The sequence below is a fragment of the Pholcus phalangioides genome, unplaced genomic scaffold, assembly GCF_987345545.1.
Source record: "Pholcus phalangioides strain wild (caught in Gottingen) unplaced genomic scaffold, Ppha-v1.0 ptg000022l_1, whole genome shotgun sequence".
In the NCBI taxonomy this organism is placed as follows: domain Eukaryota; kingdom Metazoa; phylum Arthropoda; class Arachnida; order Araneae; family Pholcidae; genus Pholcus; species Pholcus phalangioides.
In genome coordinates, this window is record NW_028301615.1 from 5,031,521 (window position 1) to 5,057,060 (window position 25,540).

The 25,540-nt window shown below is 34.5% G+C and overlaps 1 protein-coding gene across 1 annotated transcript in view; it reads right to left on the reverse strand.

The window, feature by feature from the left end:
• Polr1A (RNA polymerase I subunit RpI1) overlaps positions 1–25,540 on the reverse strand; it is a 553,279-nt gene that overhangs the window by 401,503 nt on the left and 126,236 nt on the right. The window contains exons 5-7 of the mRNA XM_089249700.1: positions 13,104–13,335; positions 11,498–11,729; positions 18–149 (exon numbers count right to left, since the gene is read on the reverse strand). Coding sequence (XP_089105826.1) covers positions 18–149; positions 11,498–11,729; positions 13,104–13,335 — 596 coding nt within the window. The remainder of the gene's footprint in view (positions 1–17; positions 150–11,497; positions 11,730–13,103; positions 13,336–25,540) is intronic.

Genomic DNA, 25,540 nt, shown 5'->3' on the forward strand with positions numbered 1-25,540 from the left:
ATCTACAAAAAAATTACTTGTTCAACACTTCCAATCTTTTCCCCCTTCATGCTTTTCAACAAGTTTCGTAATGAAACCACATCATTAAGAACATCTTTAAGAACAGTTGATTGTGCATTCATGTATTTTCTACCTTTAACCACAGATATCTGGGGGGAAAAAAAATTAAATGAATGATGTTATGATACTGAAATTATGATTACAATATACCCTGCTGGCCATCCAAAATACAAAAACCTTGAATGTGCTTGAAATTTTTAACAGAGAAAGTAATCACATAGACGAGTAAAGAAGAACATGGTGATTAATTCAAACTCTCCTTGAGTTTTCTATAAAATATAGATAAATTTCTATAAATTTTCTATAAAATATATACTGTTGAAATTTTTTGTTTAATTCAAATTTTTTCTCTAATATCTTAGATAATTCAAAGTTGGAGGAAGATGATCATTATTTTTATAAGAGAAAATTTAGTTTGAAAATTTCTCCAAGAAGCCAGACTTTGCTTTTCTTGACCGAATTGCTAAAAGACAAATCTTTAAAGACAAATAAAAGTTTTGAAAATTCTATTTTTCTCCACTCTTTCTTTGTTAAATTAATGTAATTGATGTCCATTTTAACTTTGTACAGCTAGAATGAAATGAGAATGTGTACCACTTGATAACCCCTAAACCAGGGTTTTTTGGGCAAAATAGAGAAAATTAAATTTCCTATTTCTACAATCTCAACATATATAATTTAAACATGTATGTAGATCCTTTATGTGTACATCTTACATTATCTAAATAAAAATTCTTGTTACTGTTAAACTGTATTTGATTAATAAAATTGACCATACAATAAAGGAATAATTGTTCACTTACAGCCTGGGCTACTTCACCAAACACCAATTCTGGCCATACTGCTATATTACAATTTACTGCCATTAGTGAGATGGGTTGGAAGTGTAGGTGCTGTCTATTGGTGGTCACCTCGAATTTGTTTGGGAAAATATCTTATCTATATCCTCCTTTGGGTTCGAACCCGGGACCCTGACAACAACCTTCACAATGGTAGATGAGCATCTTACCACCATGCCACTCGGGCATGGCCTGGGATGGGTTTTTTTGTGCAAAGTGGGAGGAAAATTTAATTTTTTTTCCCACAACCTCAAAATATGTAACTTAAACATGTATGTACATCATTTATGTGTACATCTTATATTATATCTAAATATACATTTTTGGTGTATGTTAAACTATGTACACTGCTCAAAACAATTAGGAGAGCAAGCAAAAAAGTAAAGAAAACCGTGTGAGACAGCCACGTATTGGCATACAATGGATAGTACACGCGTATCAATGCGCAATACAGAAAAAAGACATAAAAAAATTTGGAATTAAGCTTTAATTCTTTGAAAATATGGAAAAAACATGAAAAGATGATTTAGGGCAACAATTTGGTTACATGTAAACGATAAAAAAAAGTACTGTTTAGACATGATGCATGAGTTTTAATAGGGTGTGTGGTCTCCTCGAACAGCTAAGACTGCTGCACACCTGTTTGCCATGGATGCGATGAGGTAATCGATCCGACTTTGGGGAATACTGTACCACTCCTCAAGAAGTGCAATCTGCAAGTCTCGGACAGTAACAGGCGACCTTGGTCGCGCAGCAATGCGTTCAGGTCAGGAGAGCACGCTGGCCATTCCATACGCTGTATTGTTTCAGCTTCAAGCATGTTCTCCACCAGACGAGCTCTATGCGGTCGGGCATTATCATCCTGGAAAACAAAGGAATCTCCAATGGCTCCAGTGTAAGGGACGACATGAGGTCGCAGTATCTCGTCTGCATACCTTCGGGCCGTCAAAGTGCCATTCTGAATGATATGCAGGTCCGTACGTCCGCCTATGCTGATTCCACCCCATACCATCCAACCAGCTCGTCTGTATTGTGACCTTTCACGAACGAATGTGGGGTTATTTCGAGTGCCCCTGTCCCTCCATACCAGAACACGTCGGGTGTCACACTCCAGACTGAATCGGGACTCGTCTGTAAACAGCACTTGGCTCCAATCATGTTGCTCCCAATCTCGATGTTCAGCAGCCCATCTTCTTCGGGCCGCACGGTGGCATGGGGTCAGTGGAATGCAGACCATCGGCCTACGTGCGTAGAGCCCTCCCTCATGAAGCCGATTACATACTGTTCGGCTGGACACCCTTCGTCCTGTTGCCAAGAGCAAACGTCTTTGCAGCTGCGTAGCATTCTCTGTTGTTTCGATGGGCTGTTAACCGTATATACCGGTCATTAGTAGCGCGTGGCCGACCTTGCCCTGGTCGACGTCTAACATTTTCTGTTTCTTGCAATCGATTCCACAGCCTTGCAACAACACTTCTGGAAAAAAACTGAATTGGGAAAAAAACTGAATTTAAAACAATCTGTGTAGAGGCAAAAATAGGTTTTAATTTTTTGGGTGGTCAAGTCTATTGGGTGGTCAAGTCATAATACAGGATGTATCGAAATTTAAATGACCACGAATAATCTTGTAAAATATGGCTAAGCGGGAGATAAGTCGATGAGTAACGAGTGGGTGGAGATTAAGTTTGAGTTTAAGATCGGAAACTGAACTAAAAGATTATCAGCAGTTGGGAATAAAGCGGGCAGATTTATTTTGGATAGATTCAAGTCTGTCGATGTTACTAGAGGTGTGGGGGGTCCCAGACCTCAGCTGCATAAGAAAGAATGGGAGAAATATAAGTTTGGTAGCAGAGAAGTCGGACGTCATGAGTAGAATGTTTGAGGTTGCAACGAAGGAAAAGTTTGTCGAGACATTTCTGGTAGACATAATCTATATGATTATTCTAACACAGAGAGAGAGAGCAAGTGAGCGAGATATATCAGCCGAGGTTATGACTCCCAGATATTTAAATTGAGAAACTTGAAATATGGTTAAGTTATTGATCGAGTATGAGAATTCGAGGGGAAGATTTTTACGAGTAGCTCTGATGAAAACTGTTTTAGATAGGTTGATAGGCATATGCCAAAATGAGCACCGATCTGAGATGGAAACAAGATTACGTGGAAAGTTTCTTGATCAGATTTATGATTAATTATAGATTACACAGTCATCAGCAAAAAATCTAGTGTTGCAGTTGAGGGTTTCAGGGAGATCGTTTATATATATTAAAAACAATAAAAGCGAGAGAACCGCTCCTTGAGGAGTACCTGAATTTACAGTGGCAAAAGGTGAATCCATCTTTAAAATGAACAAACTGTTTACGATTTTTTAGGAAAGCTTCTAACCATTTGAGCAATTGTACATCAAGACCAAGATTTGAAACTTTAAAGAGGAGTCTATTTGTGTGGAATTTTATCATAGGCTTTAGAAAAATCCAAGATGATGATATTGGTATGTAACTTATTATCAATGGCCTTGGGAAGGTCATGGATGAAAAGGGACAGTTGAGATGCAGTAGAAAGGGATCGTCTGAAACGTTTAATGGAGTTAATGGAGTCTAAATGGGCATGGATTTCCTTTGTTATAAAATGTTCGAATATCTTATAACACAATGAAGTAATAGATATTGGTCTGAAGTTAAGGGGGGCGGAGAGGGGACCGGTTTTGTGAATGGGAATAATTTTATTGATTTTCCAATCGGTGGAGAGGATGACAGTGAGACATTAAATAAGATTAGAAGATAGTCTGAGATTTCATCTGCGCAATTTTTGAAAATGGAGTTTGGAATGAAATCGGGGCCTACAGAATGGGTTTTCAGTGTTTTTAGTAACTTTAAAATACCTTCTTTCGTGAAAAGGACCGGATTTGAGTTATGGACAGTATCGACGAATGAGTATTGTGGGGGAGTGGGATCAAAACAAAAAAAAACTGAAAAAACTGAGCAGAAAGCCAAATTGAACTCAGTGGCAATAGCTGAAAAAGATGAGACATTTTTGAGATTTTGAGAGAAGTGGGTCCAACAGATTTAGGTCTGAGGAAGTTCCAAAATTTGGTAGGATTTGTTTTATAAGTAATCTGGTCAAGAGTGGGTTAGGAACTTGGACTTTTGGGTAGAGATGAGGTTCTTGAGACTACGAGTGGAGGTAGAAATTAAGGATTTTTGAGCGCATTAGATTTTTTGGATTAATAATAATCCATCAGTTAATAATCTTATAAAAATGCAATGCAAACATGTAAATATTTTTTCAATGAAAATTCAGTCTACATACATTGGTTTACTTCTCTTCACAGAGGCTTCAATTTATTTATACAAGGATTTGTGTGTGTGGGGTAAATTACTATGCATTATAAAATAAGCAGTAATTTCTTTGGATATTTTCATCACATATTACATATCAGGGGTATAGTACATATCTAAGTTAATGGTTACATTTTCTGTTTGTGGTTTCTTGTAACATTTTAATATGTGAATCGCGTACCTAAATGCTTACATGAAAAAAGGTAGTCGGAAGAATTATAAAAAAGCATGTTTGTGATTCAAAGAAATTATCACACATTTTGGCTCCCAAAAAAATCTTTTTTTAAAAATACTTCAAAATATACATATTCTAAACCTGCACTATGCAGCAATTTTTGGAATACATAAACTAACCTTAAAATAAAATTTTAACCTGAAAGCAACACATTTTCTTCGAAAACAAACTATTTTCCCAAAAAAACTCAGCAGAGGGGGGGGGGGGGATGGATATCTACTCGGGTAGCAAATTTGACAACCCAGCCCTAAACCAGAATGTTTTCAACGAGCCCTTACCTGAGTCGAAATGTTCTGCGGTAAAAATCCCCATAATAGTGTTTTTTACACGTTTTCTTAAAATTCTTCCAGACTGTTCTGCAGTGGCACTGATTGTTCTGCACCATATGTCGCAGATTTTGGCATATTCTGCTTTGGGGTTGATACAAATTTTGTTTAACCTATGAATCAAGGTGTACCTTTCGAAATCAGAATTTTTTCATTATCATTGAGAGTATGGAAAGTAACCAAAAGTGCAAATTATAATACATTAATGAAAATATGTTTCTTTGGTAGCATAAGACTAATAAGTAAAATTTGTTAAACAGTTTGGTAATGCATGATCATGAACTGTTTCCGTAAATCAGGCTCGAGCATGGTCAAGAAATTCTGCAGTGATGCTGATTCTATAACAGTGGAATGATGTAGCAGCTAAAATCAATTATTATAGTTGTAAATGATTAAAATTTGGGAAACAGTTGCATAATTGATGATAAAATTGTAATAACTGATAACTATTATTTCCCCCCCCCCCATATGAAAGTTGATGATTAAGTTGCAATTTGTAGTCATTTTACGGATCCAGTAAAAATTAATTGGACAATTGAAATTTTGAATAATTTTAACTTTTTTCCAGTAACTTTGACTTTGAATTAACCAAGTTCGATTGCATATCATCACAAAATCAAAAGCAAACATTTGCAGATTTCATGTTTTACAGAGAGCTCATTCCATAAAAAAATCAACCAAAAACATTAAAAGTCAGTTGACTCACTGAGATTTCCTTCAAAATCGGTATACAGACTCTGTCAAGGTTTGAAAATACCCTATAACAGTTTCAATGATCTGGAGCTACATGAATTTAAACATGGTTCGTACTCTTCCAACGAAAAAAAATTCAAGGACTATTCAAGCACTTTTCAAGGTAAAACTTAAAAATTCAAGGACTTTTTTTACAAAAGCATATTTTTAACATGAATAGGCGCATATTTAATTTTGATTAAAACTTTCAGAGATTACATTTCTACCTACTTTATTTCACATCATCTGTAATGAATAAAGGAGGCCACATACACATATATATCATACAAAACATATGACACATTGAATAACACAGTTCGTGCCTGTCAATTTCCTCATTGAAACGTAGTTTAGTCTCTAAATATTGCAATTAATTTCTTTTTAAAGACTAAAAAAAAGAACTCTTCTAAAGATAAAAAAAAGATTAAATTATTTCTTTCATTAATTCTGAATTTATTTATTTCATTAATGCTGGAATAATTTCTTTCATTAATTCTGGAATTATTTCTTTCATCAATTCTGGAATTATTTCTTTCAACAATTCTGGAATAATTGCTTTCATCAATTCTGGATTTGTTTCTTTCGCTAATGCTGAATTCTTTTATTGATTCTAAAATTATTTCATTAATTCTGGAATTATATTTAATTAATTCCGTAATTCTTTCATTAATTTTAATTCTTTCTTTCATTAATTTCAATTCTTTCTTTCATTAATTCTGTAATTCTTTCATTAATTTTAATTCTTTCTTTCATTAATTCTGGAACTATCTCTTTCATTAATTTTGGAATCATATCATCGATACTGAAATTATTTCTTTCATTTATTGTTTTAAACTCCTTTAAACAACTATGGATGCCATTAGAAAATAACGGAGATGCGCCGACATTCAACGCGTCACGTGATCTTCCAAGTAATTATGTAGACCACTGAAGTCATACCAGCGCCGGTACTAGAACGCGGGAGGGGGGGGGGGCAACTGCCCCGGGTGGCAATTTTTAGGTGAACACCGTTATAAAATTATCGAATTCCGAATTGGTGGGGGCGGCAAGACAATACAAAAATCCTAGTTATGGCCCTGCATCATACTCCCTCCAGTAATATAAGCTCAATGGATTTCAGCGCCGATTCACCCATTGAAATACACCTTGCATTTGGCGACATTTTTGTCTGGCACACTCAGCAACCAATCTTGATAGAAGGGATTTTTCAGCCACACAAGTAATTAAAAGTACACACACTTGTTACTCATTTTTTGTTTTCTTTCTTTAAAGAACCTTATACAACCTTAGACAGCATGGGCGGAGATACGGGGGGGGGGGGGGATGTGAAGTTGACTGATCTAATGTATATATGCACGGACCGAAAGGCTGAAATTATTTCGGCAAAAATTATGACAATTTTTTATTAAGATATTGATTTCTCAAGTCCTCCAGAAAAAATACCTTGTACAAAAGTTTCATGACTTCCAACGACTCCAAATACGTCTACATACGATCACAGGATACATGCTACCATAAAGCCGGGTTTTCCTAGAAGTGGGTTGTTGCAATACCTTCTAGAACAGAAGGACTTCTACTCTAGAAATAGGTATTGGTTGGTTGTTGGGGGGGGGGGGGGGTCAGAGTGTGCCGACTGAGCTGAAGAAAAAAAACAACGATCGGAAGTTCATTTTGAACTCTAGCTTTTATTCCATAAAAGTTGCAAGGAAAAAAAACAAGATCATTTACGATCATAAAAGAAATAAATAAATAAAACGGCCGACAAATAACAACCGGCAATCTCAGGGAGAAAAAAAACAATCCCGACATAGACGCGGAAAAAAACCAGCCTACAGTACAAAGCCGAGCTCCCGTGAGGGTGAGAGCATGCCGTCAGCGATTTACATATTGCGTCGGGCCGAGCGGTTCCACGTGCACAGAGAATAAAAAGGGAAAAAACATTCCAACATAGGTTTTTGGCGCCGCATGAACCGAACTGTATCATTTCGCGTCGACAGAAACGTTTTACATAATCACACTACGCGTTTGTGTATTCCTACCGTGGCGCATCAGCTCACGGCCCTGCTATCAGCTACTCTGTCATCTGCATGCTCCGGTTTGAAGGGAAGCATCGAGCTCGATGAAGGGAAGTGAAAGAAAACAAAAATGAAGAGAAGATCGGTAAAACGAGTGGCGCACAACGCATTTGACTCCTCCAGAAACAGTCGGCCAATCACGCCCGACATAAAACCCTGCCGTGTGAGGCTTGTTGCGCTCTCTAGGATCTAGGTTTTCTTATTATTGGTGAAAGGACGGCGTGTCACGCTGGGCGATTCACTTTGCACGCGCCACAAAAAACCTGCTCCTACGAAAACTCGGCTTTATAATAATGGGGAAAAACGTGCTTTAAATCCAATTATCCAGGGTTATTGGCTACTAAGGCTTTTTCCCTGTGCTTTGCACTTTTTTAAGGACGTCACTTGCGAAGTAAAAAAAAAAAAGTGGCGAAAACTATTTCGGAAAACATAAATTTTTCAAGGACTCTCACAGAATTCTTTAAAAAAAATTCTTTTTCAAGGACTCTTATTTATTTTCAAGGACTTTCAAGGCCTTGAAAATGAACTTTTTTTTTTCAAGGACTTTTCAAGGTTTTCAAGGACCGTACGAACCATGTTAAATTTTGTGACAAAAACAAAACCATCTTTTTTTTTTTTTGTTTACAAAATTTAAATTCATGTGGCTCCACAAATACTTAGAGCCAGTCATTGAAACTTTGGGTAGTTTTATACCTTGACAGTAAGTCTATCAAGTTTGAAGAAAATCAAAGTCTGTCAAATGCAACAGACTTTTGAGATTTTTTGGTATGTTTTTTATGGAATGAGCTCGCTAAAAAAGGAAATAAAGCATATTTCCTTCTGATTTTTCGATTGCATACTCATCCACATGTTTATTTATTATGGTAAAAATTTCATACATATAGTACAACATGTTCAAGTTTGCATTTTGGATGGCAAGCAGTGTATATATGATATCAAAATGCTACCATTAGCGTATACATGAAGTTAAAACTACACTCCCACAACAAACATGAATAAAAGTTTTTCATGTTATTTCCCTGTATCTAAATAATTATACCTGAATGTCTTTTGAATATCAAATACACTGGTGTAAGAAATTAAGAGAATTTGCAGACTTGGCTGATTATCTCTAGAACTATTGTACCGATTTTAATGAAATTTGATATGTACATACATTGATACAATACAAAACAAATAACCATTCAATAATTGTAATACACACGTGATGCCTGCCCAGACCATTAAACCTCCTCTGCCATAATGGTCGATTTCACGGACATTGGAGGGTAGGTAGCGGGTCCCTGCTTCTCTCTATATGAATGTACGCTGAGAATCGGTGCTTAGACTGAACCGGGACTCATCAGTGAAGAGAACGGTCGCCCATTGATCCATACTCCAATCTCTATGGTCTCTGCACCATGATAAACGGATTCTCCTGTCCGTAGAAGTGAGCGGGACGCAAACAGCAGGTCTTCTTGCAAACAGCCCTCTCTCATGAAGTCTTTTGGAAACAGTCACCCTTGATACACAGGTTCTTGTGGCTGCATACAAGTCATGAGAAGCTGTAGCACTCCTGTTACGCCTCGCTATAATCGACAAATGGCGATATTCTCTGGCCGTCGTGGCTCTTGGACGACCTTGCCCAGACCTTCTCTCGATGGATTCTGGTATCCTGGAACTGTTTCCATAAGTTACACACGATGCTGGGCGTTAAATTGAACTCTCTACAAATCTGGACTTGAGATTTGGCCTGCTTCTAGCCTCCCCACAATTCGCCACCTCATTCCATCATCTAAACGTTGGTGGTTACTCATTTTTACTGTTACAATTTGAAATTAACCGATTGCGCAAAACAACACCAAAAAATTCGCTGAGGTGTGCTAGCGAACGAAATGCGTCTTAACTTACGCACGCTTATAAAGCCTGTTTCTCTACTGGCTCCGCCTACACACACGTGTACGCTTACGTATTTGACGTACAAGATTTGCATTTTTGTCTAGAAGCAGTGATTTTACATTCAGTTCAGTTCTTTTCATGAAATTCGATAAAATATGCAAATTCTCTTAATTTATTTCACCAGTGTAGCTGAAACAATATGACTATTTTGGACTATTGTGTTTTAACACTAGAACCGCGGACTGGTCAAATTGACCCAAACTTCAGTGTTTCATAGAAACAGTTTCCGAAAAACAGCGTTTCATAGTGAATACCGGATATTTATTTTTGGTTTCTGGGTTTCTCCCTACTCTTAATCATTGTTGTTTAATTGCGTATTCATAATGGAAAATTATATTTGTTTATGAATATAAAATGGGCTTCAAAATTAGCTAAAAAAATGATGTAATTCAGTAAAAATAAGATTTAGTATACATTATTTACTCTATTTAGTCCAAAAAGGTTTTTCAGCAATCCCATAATATGACAAAGATGTAAAATAAGCACGTCAAATTGAGCATGAAAAAGTCTGTAATATGATTCTGTCAAATAAGTATTGATTTCTTACTGATAGTGGAATTTATGATGAGCAGTTGAGGAATTTTTTTTCCAATATTCTTGCACATTTGCACAACCCATGCAAAAATTAACAGTTTTGTTTCCACATTTTTATGTTACCTGACATATAAGACTCGTTTATTTTTATTTATTACTATTTTGATCGCTCACGAACAGATACATGATCAAGAGCGCACGAACGTTTCCTTTTGCGCAAGGCCAACACATATGATGAACGCAGCTCTTCAATAAGATTTTAGAGGAACTGCTTTCAAAAAATAGTTCTGGCCTTCTGTACTGCTCTACAAAAAATACAGGAATATTTTTATAGTGAGATCCAGGATGTTATAGAAAACGTCTATGATGCCGAATATTTTCTGGGCATTTGATCGCTACAACTACGATCGTCACACTTTGTTGAACTGTAGTATGAAATAGTTTCTGTGTGTGAGGAAGCTTTTTGAAGCTAACTACTTCCAATATCGACTGCCAGATGAAGCGTGCTGAGTAATGAATAACTTATATTGTTCTTTCCTTGATAAATTGTCATTGTGGCATCATTGTTCCATACAACTGTAGTTTCACTATATTTATTGTGTGAGATAATATTGCTCTTCGATTTCGTCTCATCGTCTCTACTAAGCTCGTATTTCTTGGCTTTTAGCATTTGAGCCAGCTTCAGCGTAGTGAAAAGAGGTGTCGGTTGAGGCATTTCTGCCCTTGTTCTCAAATGGTTTGATTAGTTGCATCACTATGTGCTCTGAAAGAGAGATTCGTTGGACGCTGATACTTCCCAAGGTTTCGAAATCCGTGCAAAACATATTTGGTGCAAACTAGAAGTTTACTCTTTCTCTGTGACATCGTTTGCCTACAGAAATTTTAACAACACGTTTTTTCTAGACTTAAGTTTTTACTCTCTCAAAATCTTCATTGAGTCCCGTCAGATTTCCAGGTATTCTAGTTTACAAAGGAAAAAAAATATTTAGCTCTACTTGTGCCATTACCCTATTGAAAAAAATTGTCTGTTCAGACAATGAATTGGCCTTGACCTTCAAAGACCTTTATTCTTCACTATCTTCATTTACACACACTTTTAGAAAGGGTAACCACTTCCAAGAAAATTCTGCACCTCTTTTTTCCTATGGAATAGTACGTTGGGTCAAAATGACCCAAACCGCGGTTCTAGGTATAAGTGCTTATGCCTCTGAAACATGAAATGTGAAGATGATAAAATTTTAGTGAATTCATATGATATCATAAAAAGTCAAGAAATTTTTTTAACATCTGCGTGTAAGTTTTTGAGATAAATGAAAACAAATTTTGATTTGGGTCAAATTGACCAACTCCGCGGTTCTAGTGTTAAATACAATATCTCAAACTAATAACAAATTAAAGAAGAAATAAATTAGTAAATACTTACTGGTCGGAATCGGGCAGGTGGTACCATTAGGTAATCAGTGAAGAACACATCCACTGGACATCCAGTTTCTGTATCTTGAACATTCAAAATGCTGAATAATCGTCTAAGCAAGGCACTATCATTTTTCCATACTTCCTTCAGATGATCTTTTACTATTACAGGTGTCAGATCAGTATTAAACTGGTGATTCACCACATTTTCTTCAAGTTCTTCATTTTCCGGTGTGGGAAAACTAAAATGACAAACATATGCCAAACTTTACAAGTATTCATGTGTTTGAATTGTTTTGACTTTCTACGTACTCCGAGATCAAAAAGGGAATGATATACTAAAATCATATTTCCGCGCATCGGATCCCACTGACATATTAAATACTGTTGAAAACAGCATGTTGTTGTATAATATTCTTGTTACCCCTTCAGTAGATCAATACTTTGAAAATGTTGAGGTAGGAATTTTACGAGTTAAAAACTTCGACACAAGCTCTTGAATGGGTGGCCTGCATAATTTAAAATATGCACTGGTTTCTTCAGTAGAGCACAAAAAACTGGTGCTTGTATCTAGGTCTTTGTCGCACTGAAAAGAAAATACCCCAACATTGGAGAATCAGAATTAGGGAGGTCATCGCATGGATCCAAATTCCATACAAAAATAAAAATAAAAGGGATTTTGGAAAACAATAAAGAGATTGACAAAAAGGGAAAAGTAAAATTTTAGGGATTTTTCCCTTTTGTAAAATTGTGCCAGCCATTGCTATTAGCGCGAGTCGTCAATCACAGCCAACCAGTAGGTTGAATTAATTGTCATTACTACTCTGACATCAAATCTTGCCAACAAAAAAATTACTTTAGGGACCCAAAACAGAGTATATCGTGAAGATACAAGTCATCTCATCAAATTGACAAAGGCTGTTTGGTAAATTTTGTTGCTTTCTCCCTTAAAATACTTTTGTTAGTGATTTGATACAATGACAATTATTTACATTACACAAGTGAGATCATTTTGGGGATAAAAAAATGAAAGCAATGATTTTTTTTTTTCCAGGTAAATTCTTTAGAAATAATTTTCTTCTCCTAATTTTTTACAATTGTGGTCAAAATTCAGGAGATATAAGAATTTTTCTGGAGTCCAGGAGATAGAATAGAAATTTTGAAGCCACCCGGAAAATCTGGGAAAACTTGGCAGCTATAATAACCCATCAAACAATCACTTTTGCTCTTCTTTTCGGTGCAGTGATTGGAGTGCATGTTCCACATTTCAGAGCTACCTATTGTGATACTATATATAATGAGATTATGCTACACCAATTCCATCACATCATAATGCACCAGCTTGCAGAGCTATGAACTGGTTGCTGACCCACATAATAGGTTGGATTTGCATAAAGCATAAACCTTTTTTTTCTAATTGGACAATTTTGATATCATAGGCAAAATAAACTGCTGCAATAGACCTATACATTAAAACATATTTCTTCTGCACCCCAAAAATAGTGTATGCTGAAGTATTTGTTTACTATGTGAGAAGTTTAAAGGGAACACTGATATCAACTCAAGAAGAGTTATCATTCAAGAGCATAAAAATGAAACGGTTGTTATAAGCTCACCTCAAATTTTGTTCCTGCATCTTTGAAGCTACTGTTATTTGGTTTTTAACTCCGCACACAAAGCGGTGGTTTTGGCGAAGAAAAACCCTTTGCTTCTTAGAATTACAATATGGACAAGTTGACTTTGACTCCAATAAGTGTGTTTGAATAAATTCTTTTATAACACGTTGGGTACATTCAGTCAAATTCTTGGTGCGTGAAACGTGTCTCGACTCTTCTTGATAGCCTGAAACTAATAAAATGGTAACAAGACACTAGCAAAAATTGAACTTTCATTTTTATGTACCAAATTAGTGCATTAAGAATAAAATATTAAAATTAACACATCTTTGGAAAAAAAACCTGCACACAGTCAAATGAAAAATCATTCTTCAGGTTAAAAAACTACCAGAAGTTTAAAACTATTTTGAATGTTTCTGTAACACTAGAAATTGGTGTTTTCTGGAATTGTTTTCCATTCTTGAGATGGGAAACAATGTACTGCTGCTCCATGAATGGAACATAAGTTTTTTTGCAGAAATATCAGATAAAAATTGATTCAAACATTTCCGTTTTTTTTATCATATATAGGATTATTTGTTTCTAAACATACTTTATGTTTAGAAACACTTCAAGTTAATATAAACGTTTTTGGACAGAATTTCGAAATTTGACTTTTTCTGCATTTTGATTAAAATTTGCTAAAATTTCAGTTTTCATGTATATTGAAAATTATTTTTTGTCTTTACTAGTGAATAGGTCAATCGAATTACATCACAATCAGTTTCTTTGTATTGTTACACATGAACACGCTACGTGCATTCAAAAATGCATGTTCCATTTATGAAACATTGGTATTTCAAGAGAGTAGGATTTGCAGCCAGTATCCGACGTATGTTGGTTGCTTTTTGGTATTTTTGTTTGAACTAATGTTTATTTATCATGTGCAGAGAGACAAATTTTGGGTAAAATTATATTCTAGACCAGTGGTTCTCAACCAGGGGCCCCAGGATATTCCGGCGGGGGGGGGGGAGACACGTATGAAAATCTTGCAAAAGGGGAGCCACGGCTACTGATACGGGACCACGAAGAAATTTGTGACATTAAATTTTTTTAGTCAGAGTGACTAAAAAAATTTAATTTCAAACAAAATACATAGAATACCTTTTTCGTAATTTTTCCCCATTCAAGTAACATTAACATGAGGAAGAAATAAATAAAAAAAGTGGTTCATGTAATCTTGGTGGTTTTACGACTTGGGGGTGATAGTAGGCTCTGACACAAACTATAGAAGAGGTTTAAGCAAAATGGAATAACTGTAGACAGAAAATTGTGTGTGTTCAGACTTTTCATTAAAAGAGGGCTGCATTAAAGAAAACAGACAAAGATTTGTTTACCATTCATTGACATTCTTTTGAGTGCTGGTAGTAAATGTAATCCAAGAAGTAGATGGGTGAAAAATGAAAACTTGTAAAAAACCCATCGTTTTATCGTTTTCATGCAATTACAGACGGATAGCCATCTAGTTTAGCACAAAGCTATCTTCAGCCAGCACTGAGTGGTCTGATGGGGAATATATTTATAAAAATCGAATAAATAATGATTGCTCTGGGGTATTTTTTATGAATTTTGAAAGGGGGGTGCCAATCCATTGCCTCTGCTGAAAAGAAATAAAGTCGAATTCAGTTATAACGAACTCCAAGAGATCAAATCATACATAAGGAAAAATACCCACAAAATTTAAAATTTTTTAAAACCAGATTGCTGTGTGATAATGTATTGGGACAGGGGTGTGGTGCACCCAGGCGGCAGGTTGTAAGGGGCGGCAGCATAGACTTTACTTAAGACAACAAAACTCGACACAGTAAAAAAATTCATGACATCACGCTTTTGAGTCCTACTATACCTCGATAACGGACACGATCGTAATGCCAGAAACAAGAATGTAAGCTATCTGGGCGGCTCAAGACAAAATCTGTGCCCGTATGGGACTTATTTTTTGCACCTCCTACCTATTGCTCCCTCCATAGCCCTACCTCCTGCGTCAGGGAATCTTTCTTGGGGCCCCTGCCCAATTTTCCGCGGAGCCCCTTCTGCAGTTAATTTGTATAGTGAAAAAAGAAAAGTTATGAGGATTTAGTCCTGGGCCTCAAGCTAGAGTCCTGTCAGCCCTACCCTTAGAAGGTCATGCCCCTTCCTCACAATTTATCCAAACAATTCCTAACAAAACATTTTTTCGGTCCTTCATTTCCGATTTCGCGCCCCTCCAGAGCCGACAGTTTGGTTTTTTTTGGCAAACTGAATTTTTTTTTACCCATTCACCCCGGATTTAGCATCCTCTTAAGCAGTGCCCCGTGTGGCCGGTATGAGTCGCGTGGCCAAGCGCCACCCCTGTACTCTATTACAAGGGCTATTTTGGTTCTCTCACCCATGGCCCCCACAAGAGCCTGGAATAATTCTCATAATTTTTTGGCTTTTTCAGGCTATAAATTAACTATGGAAGGGGCTGTGAAAAATCTGACTTGGAGGGGGCCTGCGAAAGATCCCTTCCTAGGGGCCCATACCCTCACTCAGAATTTGATCCACAATAGTCAAATGAAGACAAAGGGAAATTTTGGTTTTTCACTTGTCCAGCAATTTAAATCCGTTTATTAGAGGCTCACTGCATCTGCTGATTTCTACAAAAAGTGCAATAAATTCTCACGTTAAGTCTTCACTTTGAAATGTCCATAACCCGCTCAATGCGCCTCTTTGTATCTGTCAACCTAAAATTTATGGTTTTTAGTGTTGATAATAAGCATACAAAACCAATTCAGCGACGGGTCTACACAATCTGCTAAAACTGCTTGAATTTGATAGCTGGAAATGTCTAAATGCCAAAGATTTGGAGTTCGAATCAAAATGAAAATGTCAAATAATTGAAATTGTGCTTCGTATGAATGAAATATTTTAATATTGAAAGCTATATATATATAGATTAATCTCGTGCCGTAGTCATACGTCTCATAAATGTGAAATTTTGTCATAAAACTGAGAGTGAGGCACTAATCCCTTTGCGCACAAGTGGAATTTCGAGGCATTTACGCACAGCCGAGCCCGTCTTGACCATTTTTCTTTTTCTCCCCATCCTTTCTTCCTTTTGTTTCCTTCCAAAATTTATAAAAGTAAAAAGGACATAACCATTATAAAAAGGACTTTTTTCAGATCAAATATTGTTGAAGTTCAATTACTTTACTACAAAAATGTCCGATTTTTTTGGGGGGAAATACAGTCAAACCCAAAGCGTATTAAAGACCCTTTATTAATACGCTTTGGTCAAACTCCATTAGACCGGAACTCCAAGAGACCCGAGAAATCACTTCGTAATAACGAAATTTCGTTACAAAGGAATTCCATATTTTTATATTGTTCCTATGTAAACCTATCCGAGGGATTAGAAAAGTTTTCGTTAAAACGATATTTTCCCCATTGTAATGGTATTTGTTACAATGAGAGTTGACTGTATTTCGTCTCAAGCTATTTTTTTACGTGTATTTGGAGGCTGCATGGGTAACAGGGTGTATGGCACTTTACTGGTGAGCCATTAATCTTAGAGACATACCCAACTAGAAAAAGTATCCAAATCACGTGTCCAACTCAGATATGTCATTCATGTTGTGAGGGGTTGTATAGCTATAAAATTAAATAAAAAACAACTCTTTATACCGTCCCCGTGTGCCAAAGAACCCAATTAAGAAGTTGTTGCTCTGTCTTTCCCGATGCCAACTAAATTAATTTCATGTTTCTAAGTGCAATATTCACCGAGATATGTGAATTCGAAAATTGAGGAAATTTGGGAAAAAACAGCATTCAATGCGGGTAAAATGGTTTCCCCTCATTTAATGCTGTTTTTTTCCAACTTTCTTGGAATATCTCAGTGAAAATTTGAAGTTAGACACGTTGAATTTTTAGTCGGAGACCAGGAACCAACTTTCCAGTTGGGTTTTGGGGCCCAGGGTATCCACATAAAAAGTTAACATTTTTATTTTAATAACTCTGTAACCCCTGGCAATATGAATCAAATATCTGAGTACTACACATTATTCAGATACTTTTTCCAACTGAAAGTATGCCTCTAAGACCAATGGTTCGCCAGTAAAATGACATATGCTCCGTTACCTATGCGCCCTGTATATGAAATATAGTACGTACTGTGTTATGTGAAATATTGTGTTGTGTTTAAGCAAACACGCACGTTGCTTCGTTTGCCTGAGAGACAGCGGTCACATTATGAACCAAAAAGCCACTTGAAGGTAGCTTGTCATCCAATGAAATATCAGATTTTCACCGTATCGAAATTGAAGTCAACAAACTGATAATTTTCGTATTTGAAAATCTGATTATTTATATTTTCCGATGGGCTTGAAATCCTGATAATGAATCATTATTATGTTCACACGAACAGTTTTGTCACTGCGTACATGATTTCTCTGGAATGTGAATGGTTCAAACAAATATTTAAAAACATTTTCACACGCATTTTAGTTTTTTTTTTAAATTTATAGTAGGGCTACAACATGAACCTATATCCTTGATACATGTATTATTGTTGGAAGGTTGAACTTTTCAATTGTGATTCATTTGTGTGGCTACTCCCTCATTACTACTTTTATCCGCATAAAGAGAATAAAACTAATAAAACTGCTTTCTACCACTTTTTGCGATTTTTATCATTGTAAGAATGCATATTTTGGAAGCTACAACTGACATTTCTCAATGAAACCATAATCTTTTACACAAAAAAAACTAATTTGGAAATAATAAAAATTTCATCCAGTACAGTAACTTGATGACATTGTGCCGTCTTCAAGCGCAGAGTTTACATTGATTAAATTTTTTTTTTTAATTGGACTGTGTGACACAACACATAAAATATACAAATCAAACTGAGAAAAACACAAAACAATAAACTTCACAAAAAGTAACATTACGATGATAGAGACACTTTGTGACCGTAAGGGATTTATTCTATTTTTACTGTATTCTATTATGTTTATTTTGCTTCCCCGTTATTTTCATAAATTAAAAATTAATCAAATTAAATTCAAAAATATTTATACTTCAGACAATTTTTGAATAACTATCTTCTAATGGGAAAATGGGGGAGGGGGAGAAAGGAAGGGGGAGTAGAAAATTATTCATGTTCACAAGGGGGCCACAGGAATGAGAAATGGTTGAAAGGGGGCCATGGACCAAAAAATGTTGAGAACCACTGTTTTAGACCAATGATTCCCAACATGGGTGTTAACCCCTTGGGGGACGATGGGATGTTCCAGGAGGTGGTAGAATCTACAGGTAAAACATAGGATCCTATTGGTTAGATTGCATTGGTGGGAGGTGATTTGAGAAACATTTTTGAAAAAGGGCAATATGGGAAAAAAAGGTTAGGAAACTGTTCTATACCAAAGAATAGGCTGTTTGGGTTGGATTGTTTATATTGGGTGCAGGTTTTTTTTTCCTTACATCCTTCGAATATAGTTCTAACTAGTTAGCTGAACTGAAATATATGTCAATTATCTGCTGTTGAACCCGAGACATGGATGAGAATAACATTTTTAAAAATAATTTTGTGACAACACCACCAGCTGATGTATACGGAACGCTTGATATATTTTGTGATGAGGAGGATAAAGTGTTAAAACTTCATGAAGCTGGTTCAAGATAATTCAAACAAGATTATCAATCCAATGGTTCAATGTATGTTGGTTAATGCAGTTGTGTTGTCCGGAACTATTATACTCATGAACCTTTGAACACTCATGAACTTACAAAAGTTAGATTGACAGACAGAAGCCTCAAATCTTGAAAAAATAATGAAGGAACGTGTAGTGTTGATGTAATGGACAAACAACTCTGGAGTTATAGATGTGAATAAAAAATAATAAATGGTGATAGAAGTTGTTCAGCAATTCTTTGAACATGCTATCTATATCATGTTGAATTATATTTGAAAAATTATGAGAAATAGGTAGGGTGCCTGCATATTTCTATTTGTAATTTCAAATAGAAAAGTTACGTTTTCTACAATGAAGGAGAATTTGAATATTCCCCACCCCCAAAAGCCCTGCTGCAACTACTCCACCACACACTTACTCCGTCTATATTACTATACTACAATTTATTGTCATTAACAAGTCGGGTTAAAAATGAAAGCACCATCTATCAGTGGTTACCTCAAGCTTGTTATGAAAAAACATCTTATCAATATTCTTCCCATGGTTCAAACCTGTGACCTGATGGCATAGGTGCCAATTCACAGACTTGGAAAATCTGTAGTTTATCCTGTGATGACACATTCATCAAAGAAAACGTATCAAACAAATAAAAGAGAGAAACCGGGGACTTTTTAGAAATTTCAATGGGTGACCATATATAAAGCCTATTTTTCCAGGATGCATTTTTTGCTGTCCCAATTTTTTAGCTATAATTGGTCACTTTGCTTGCTTTTGGCATAATATTTGGCGACAATTACCAATTTTTCGTACTTGAAATCCTGATTCCCCATATTTTTCCTGAGGAAATGGGGTCAGCCTGAAATTTCAAGAATTGGAAGAGTAAGTTCTTTAGGGATTTTCCATTCAAACAAAGCTCAATTTCATTACTCTTAGGGATTTTTCTATGAGGATACAAAAAATCAAAAGAACTGGATTTCCAACAGGAAGATTTTAATAAGGCTGAAAAATTGGAAGGCTTCCAGGTAAATTGGAAGCATTGGCACCTATGCCTGATGGCAACCTCCCAATGGTGTACAAACCTCTCCCCCCACCACTCAGGCTTTTATATTGCCTTATACTGGAATAGAAGTCAGATCACTTAATGGATTATTATGTCTAAAATACATAAACAGTGTGCTGTGTGCTAAAAAACTTTGGCAAAGTTAAAAATGGGTTTATCAAAAGTGTTTCCGTCTTGTCACAGGCATAAGAAATAAATTGTGAATTATCAGTAAATATATATATTTTTTGGGAAACAAATGAATTGGTGATTTGAAGTAAAAAATTGCTTATTATAATGATACTTCAGAAATGTCACCATATAAAAATAACTTACAGGTAGCACAAGTTTCTGTCTTCACCTCTCCCTAAGACAGAGGTCTTCAATTGTGAGACTGCCTGTACCCGTCAAAAGAAAAGCACCCTTATGGCAAGTTTCACATACAAATGCATGAAACCTCAGGATAATTTCAATCCTTGAATGAAATTTTTACAAGGGGTTTTAATTGGAAAGTTGGCCAATTGCACACGAACATGAAATTGGGCACAAACATCGAGCACTCTGGGTACTTTAGGGAGCACTGTGATGCTCATGAGCAACGAATTGAAGATGCCTGCCCTAAGGAGCCGTAAAAACAAAGAAATTTTAAATTGGATATATGAATAGGCATGTAAAAGAACATGGAATCCCAAATTTCAAAACAAAAAAGTAAATCTGCTCATAGTTTGGCATTGAAACAGTTAATCATCCTGCAAATATTTGCAGAAATTCTGTTCATGTTATCCCTATCAATCTAACACTGGGGTCATTCCATGTCAAATCACCCAGCCATGACACCCATAGTCTCAGATTTCAATGATTTTTTTTTATTTGTTGCATTTACCATCCTTATTAACCGTGTGAAATATTATTTGCATATATCTAAAACTTTTTGAGAAAAAAAATGTTGAAATTTATCAAAAACTGATGCAGATGACTTTTCCGAGGCTCAATTTTTAAGCGGCATTGTTTGGAGAAAGTAAATCATAACTTTTTCAATTTTCAGTATATTCAAGTGAAATTTTCACTAAAGTGTTCACAAAAACATACAAAATATGAATAAAAATAATTCATACACTTACATTTGAAATTTACATGCAAAAAAATTATGTAAACTTTGTTTTTGTGGAATTTTTCGTTAGAAAAAATACAATTTTTCAAACTTATTTTTAGACCAGAGGCACAACAGTTACCAAAACAACTTTTATTTTAAATTTCTCCTAAATATATGAAGTAAAATACTGGAGAAAAAAAATAATGGTTTTTTGACCACTAATATGTTTATTCTGGCTCGCAACACAAAATTCATCGAAATAAGACTGGATCGTTCCGATTTCAAATCATTTAACTAGATACTAAAATGCAACCCATCATCCCAGATTCCAATCATTATTTTTTGTTTATTGCTTCTACCATGCTTGTTGACCATGCAAAGTTTCATGTACATATCTTAAAAACTTTTTGAGAAAAAAAATGTTTTCTAACCTCACGAATGACGTCTCTTAGGCTAACCCCATTCAAGCAATATTATTTGTTAAAATATATCATAACTTTGCAGATTTTCAATACATTCAAATGAAATTTCCACTAAAATGCTCACAAAAAAATGCAGATTATGACTAGGAAAGAAAATTTAAACCTTTGTATTAAAAAATTAGATTGCAAAAAAAATTGTTGAAATTTAATGTGATTCTTTTTATAATAAAAACGCAATGGCTCACCTTTGCTTTTTCATTTACAAAAGCTCTCCTGCTTTTCGCACAGCATATTCAGTGATATTGAACTCTTCAGATTTTTTTCCTTGTTCCCCTTTCTTAAAGCAGGGGCCAGAGTTAAAATTTGAGTTTTCCCCTTGTTGTGATGGTTAAATTGAGTCTTATTTCTAATTAACTTTATCAAAATAATCATATTTGCTTTCTGTTTGATACCTTCATTAAGTGTGCTTTGAGATTCATTTTCTGGTAATTCTTCAAAAACTTTACAAACATTTGATTTTAAAGTGTTGCAAGCAGATTCAAGTTTTCTTTTGGCATTGTTTGACTTGCACTGTGGAGCTACCCTATGAAGTTTAATTGGTAGGCTAACCCCATTCAAGCAATATTATTTGTGAAAATATATCATAACTTTGCAGATTTTCAATACATTCAAATGAAATTTCCACTAAAATGCTCACAAAAAAATGCAGATTATGAATAGAAAAAAATGTAAACCTTAGAGGAAAAAAGTCATTTAAATTTAATTTTTTTATTAATTTTTTTTTTTTTAACACAATTTTTTAAACACTTTTTTTTGGATGCACAGCATGAATTTTCAATTTTTTTTAAAATTTAATCCTATTAATATATTAAGAAGACTGTAGAAAAGTAAACATTATTTTGACAGTTAATACATTTGAGTAACGAAACACAATGTACTTATATGCCTACATTAATTATATTTGTACATTTTGACTTAATATGATTCATGCTTAGTAAAAAGAAATTTATATTTTATTTTTCATGTACGCTTATACATTTATTACAGTATTCACTAAATTAAGTTTCATGAGTAGTTAATGCAATAATTCAAAACAATTAATAAATTTTAAAATTCTAGGATTAAAAGAATTCATGAAATAATTAGAAATGTTAATGTAATGTGGCAAATGGGAGTTGGTGAAAAAAAAAAGGTTTTCAGTGAATGAAATAATTTTTTAAATTAAACATTCATGTTCAGATTCTTAGAAGTGTTCAAATTCCAAATAATTAATTTCACTTTTAGTTGATCTATAAATATTTCTTATGATGCAACAAAGACAAACTTTTGCAATCTGATATATTTTTTCATAAAGAATTATTTTGTATTTGATAAATCCAGATAATGTTAATCATATATATAGGTTAATTTTTGAAGTTTTTAGCATGCTTAATTATAAAGTTATTTTACCACAACAGTGTTAAATTTTTTTTTAATTACTTCAACTTTTACAGTATATATTTTAATAAACATATATTTAATGTATATGATAAATATGAAATGGTTATACTTGTGTGAAAAAAAATCTACATTATAATATTTAACACAAGCCTCTATATATTTTTCCCAAGAAATAATTTAAAATTGCTGATAAAAAGCCAGAATATGAGGCATTAAATAACAAAGAATGAAATAATGAGGCAGATGGAAGAGAGTAGAATTGAAAACATAATGTATATAATGCCTGGGGGTGATATATTAGATGTGATGTTTCTTGCTGTGATGATGATTGTAAAAAATAATAATAGCTTCTGTGAAGATATAAACTATGGCACACTGGTCTTTGTCCTTCAGAGGGCAGCTGGTGTCTTATTTAATTATAAGACTTTATCATCCCAGCAGGTGATGATAAAGTCACTGCTGCTGCTTCATTGGGAAAACTAAAACAAAAGTGTTAGAACTAAACTGTTCCCCCCCCCCTCAAATGATTCAAGTCTCAATTATGATCTTGCTGAAGACAGAATGTGCTCCATAAAGTAGCCTACTCCAGGGTTAGCAAATTTTTCTTATGATAACACAATTCCCATTTGAGCTAAATATTTTATATCATCATTTTGGAATTCAAAGTAAAATGTCAGAAAAGACACTTGAAATTTGTTGGAAAAGTGTGAGTGCTGGAAAAGAAACTGGATCTGACTGTCATAAAAAGTGTTATGCAAAAGTGTAAAATCTGTTATCCATTACAACATTGGGCCTATCGGACATCAATATTGAAGAGTGGAGCAAGTTCTGAACATTAATCTACTGTGTGTTTAAGCATCATAGAGCTTTTTTCTCAAAGTTTATGAAATATATCCGAAAGTATGCTTTAATCCTTTAAAATGTCATAAGAAAAAAATAACAAAAGGTTTAAGGATAGTAAACTTGTATTTTTCATGTATAAATGAAATAAATGGTTGTACAAAATAAATTCCAAAAATATGCCATGCCTGTAGGGACAGTGAATATAAACAACAATAAATTAGGTGAAGAAACTGAATACTGTGAAGAGATGAACAGTGATAGTAATGTAGAGAAATAACTTGGAAAAATGTCAATTATTAAACAAGAAGCAATTCAAGAAATAAATTCATCTCTACAGAACATAGAAGAGTCACCAATTAAACTTCATAGGGTAGCTCCACAGTGCAAGTCAAACAATGCCAAAAGAAAACTTGAATCTGCTTGCAACACTTTAAAATCAAATGTTTGTAAAGTTTTTGAAGAATTACCAGAAAATGAATCTCAAAGCACACTTAATGAAGGTATCAAACAGAAAGCAAATATGATTATTTTGATAAAGTTAATTAGAAATAAGACTCAATTTAACCATCACAACAAGGGGAAAACTCAAATTTTAACTCTGGCCCCTGCTTTAAGAAAGGGGAACAAGGAAAAAAATCTGAAGAGTTCAATATCACTGAATATGCTGTGCGAAAAGCAGGAGAGCTTTTGTAAATGAAAAAGCAAAGGTGAGCCATTGCGTTTTTATTATAAAAAGAATCACATTAAATTTCAACAATTTTTTTTGCAATCTAATTTTTTAATACAAAGGTTTAAATTTTCTTTCCTAGTCATAATCTGCATTTTTTTGTGAGCATTTTAGTGGAAATTTCATTTGAATGTATTGAAAATCTGCAAAGTTATGATATATTTTAACAAATAATATTGCTTGAATGGGGTTAGCCTAAGAGACGTCATTCGTGAGGTTAGAAAACATTTTTTTTCTCAAAAAGTTTTTAAGATATGTACATGAAACTTTGCATGGTCAACAAGCATGGTAGAAGCAATAAACAAAAAATAATGATTGGAATCTGGGATGATGGGTTGCATTTTAGTATCTAGTTAAATGATTTGAAATCGGAACGATCCAGTCTTATTTCGATGAATTTTGTGTTGCGAGCCAGAATAAACATATTAGTGGTCAAAAAACCATTATTTTTTTTCTCCAGTATTTTACTTCATATATTTAGGAGAAATTTAAAATAAAAGTTGTTTTGGTAACTGTTGTGCCTCTGGTCTAAAAATAAGTTTGAAAAATTGTATTTTTTCTAACGAAAAATTCCACAAAAACAAAGTTTACATAATTTTTTTGCATGTAAATTTCAAATGTAAGTGTATGAATTATTTTTATTCATATTTTGTATGTTTTTGTGAACACTTTAGTGAAAATTTCACTTGAATATACTGAAAATTGAAAAAGTTATGATTTACTTTCTCCAAACAATGCCGCTTAAAAATTGAGCCTCGGAAAAGTCATCTGCATCAGTTTTTGATAAATTTCAACATTTTTTTTCTCAAAAAGTTTTAGATATATGCAAATAATATTTCACACGGTTAATAAGGATGGTAAATGCAACAAATAAAAAAAAATCATTGAAATCTGGGACTATGGGTGTCATTTTGGCATTTTGCCGGGTGATTTGAAATGGAATGACCCACTGGTGCATATATTCCATGAAAATTGTGTCTCTTATAAAGAGCTGAGTAGCTTTCACTACACAAAAGAACAATAAGCACAATCAGCTATTAAAGATGTTCTCTTTTCAATCTACTCATTACAAAGATTTCCGTAGTACTGGCTGTCAGTCATGGGTTGCAATGATGTTCCTCATTCAAATTAAGATTTGACAAATTTTTCTGTGAGGGTAGAATAATGTTTTAAGAGTTCT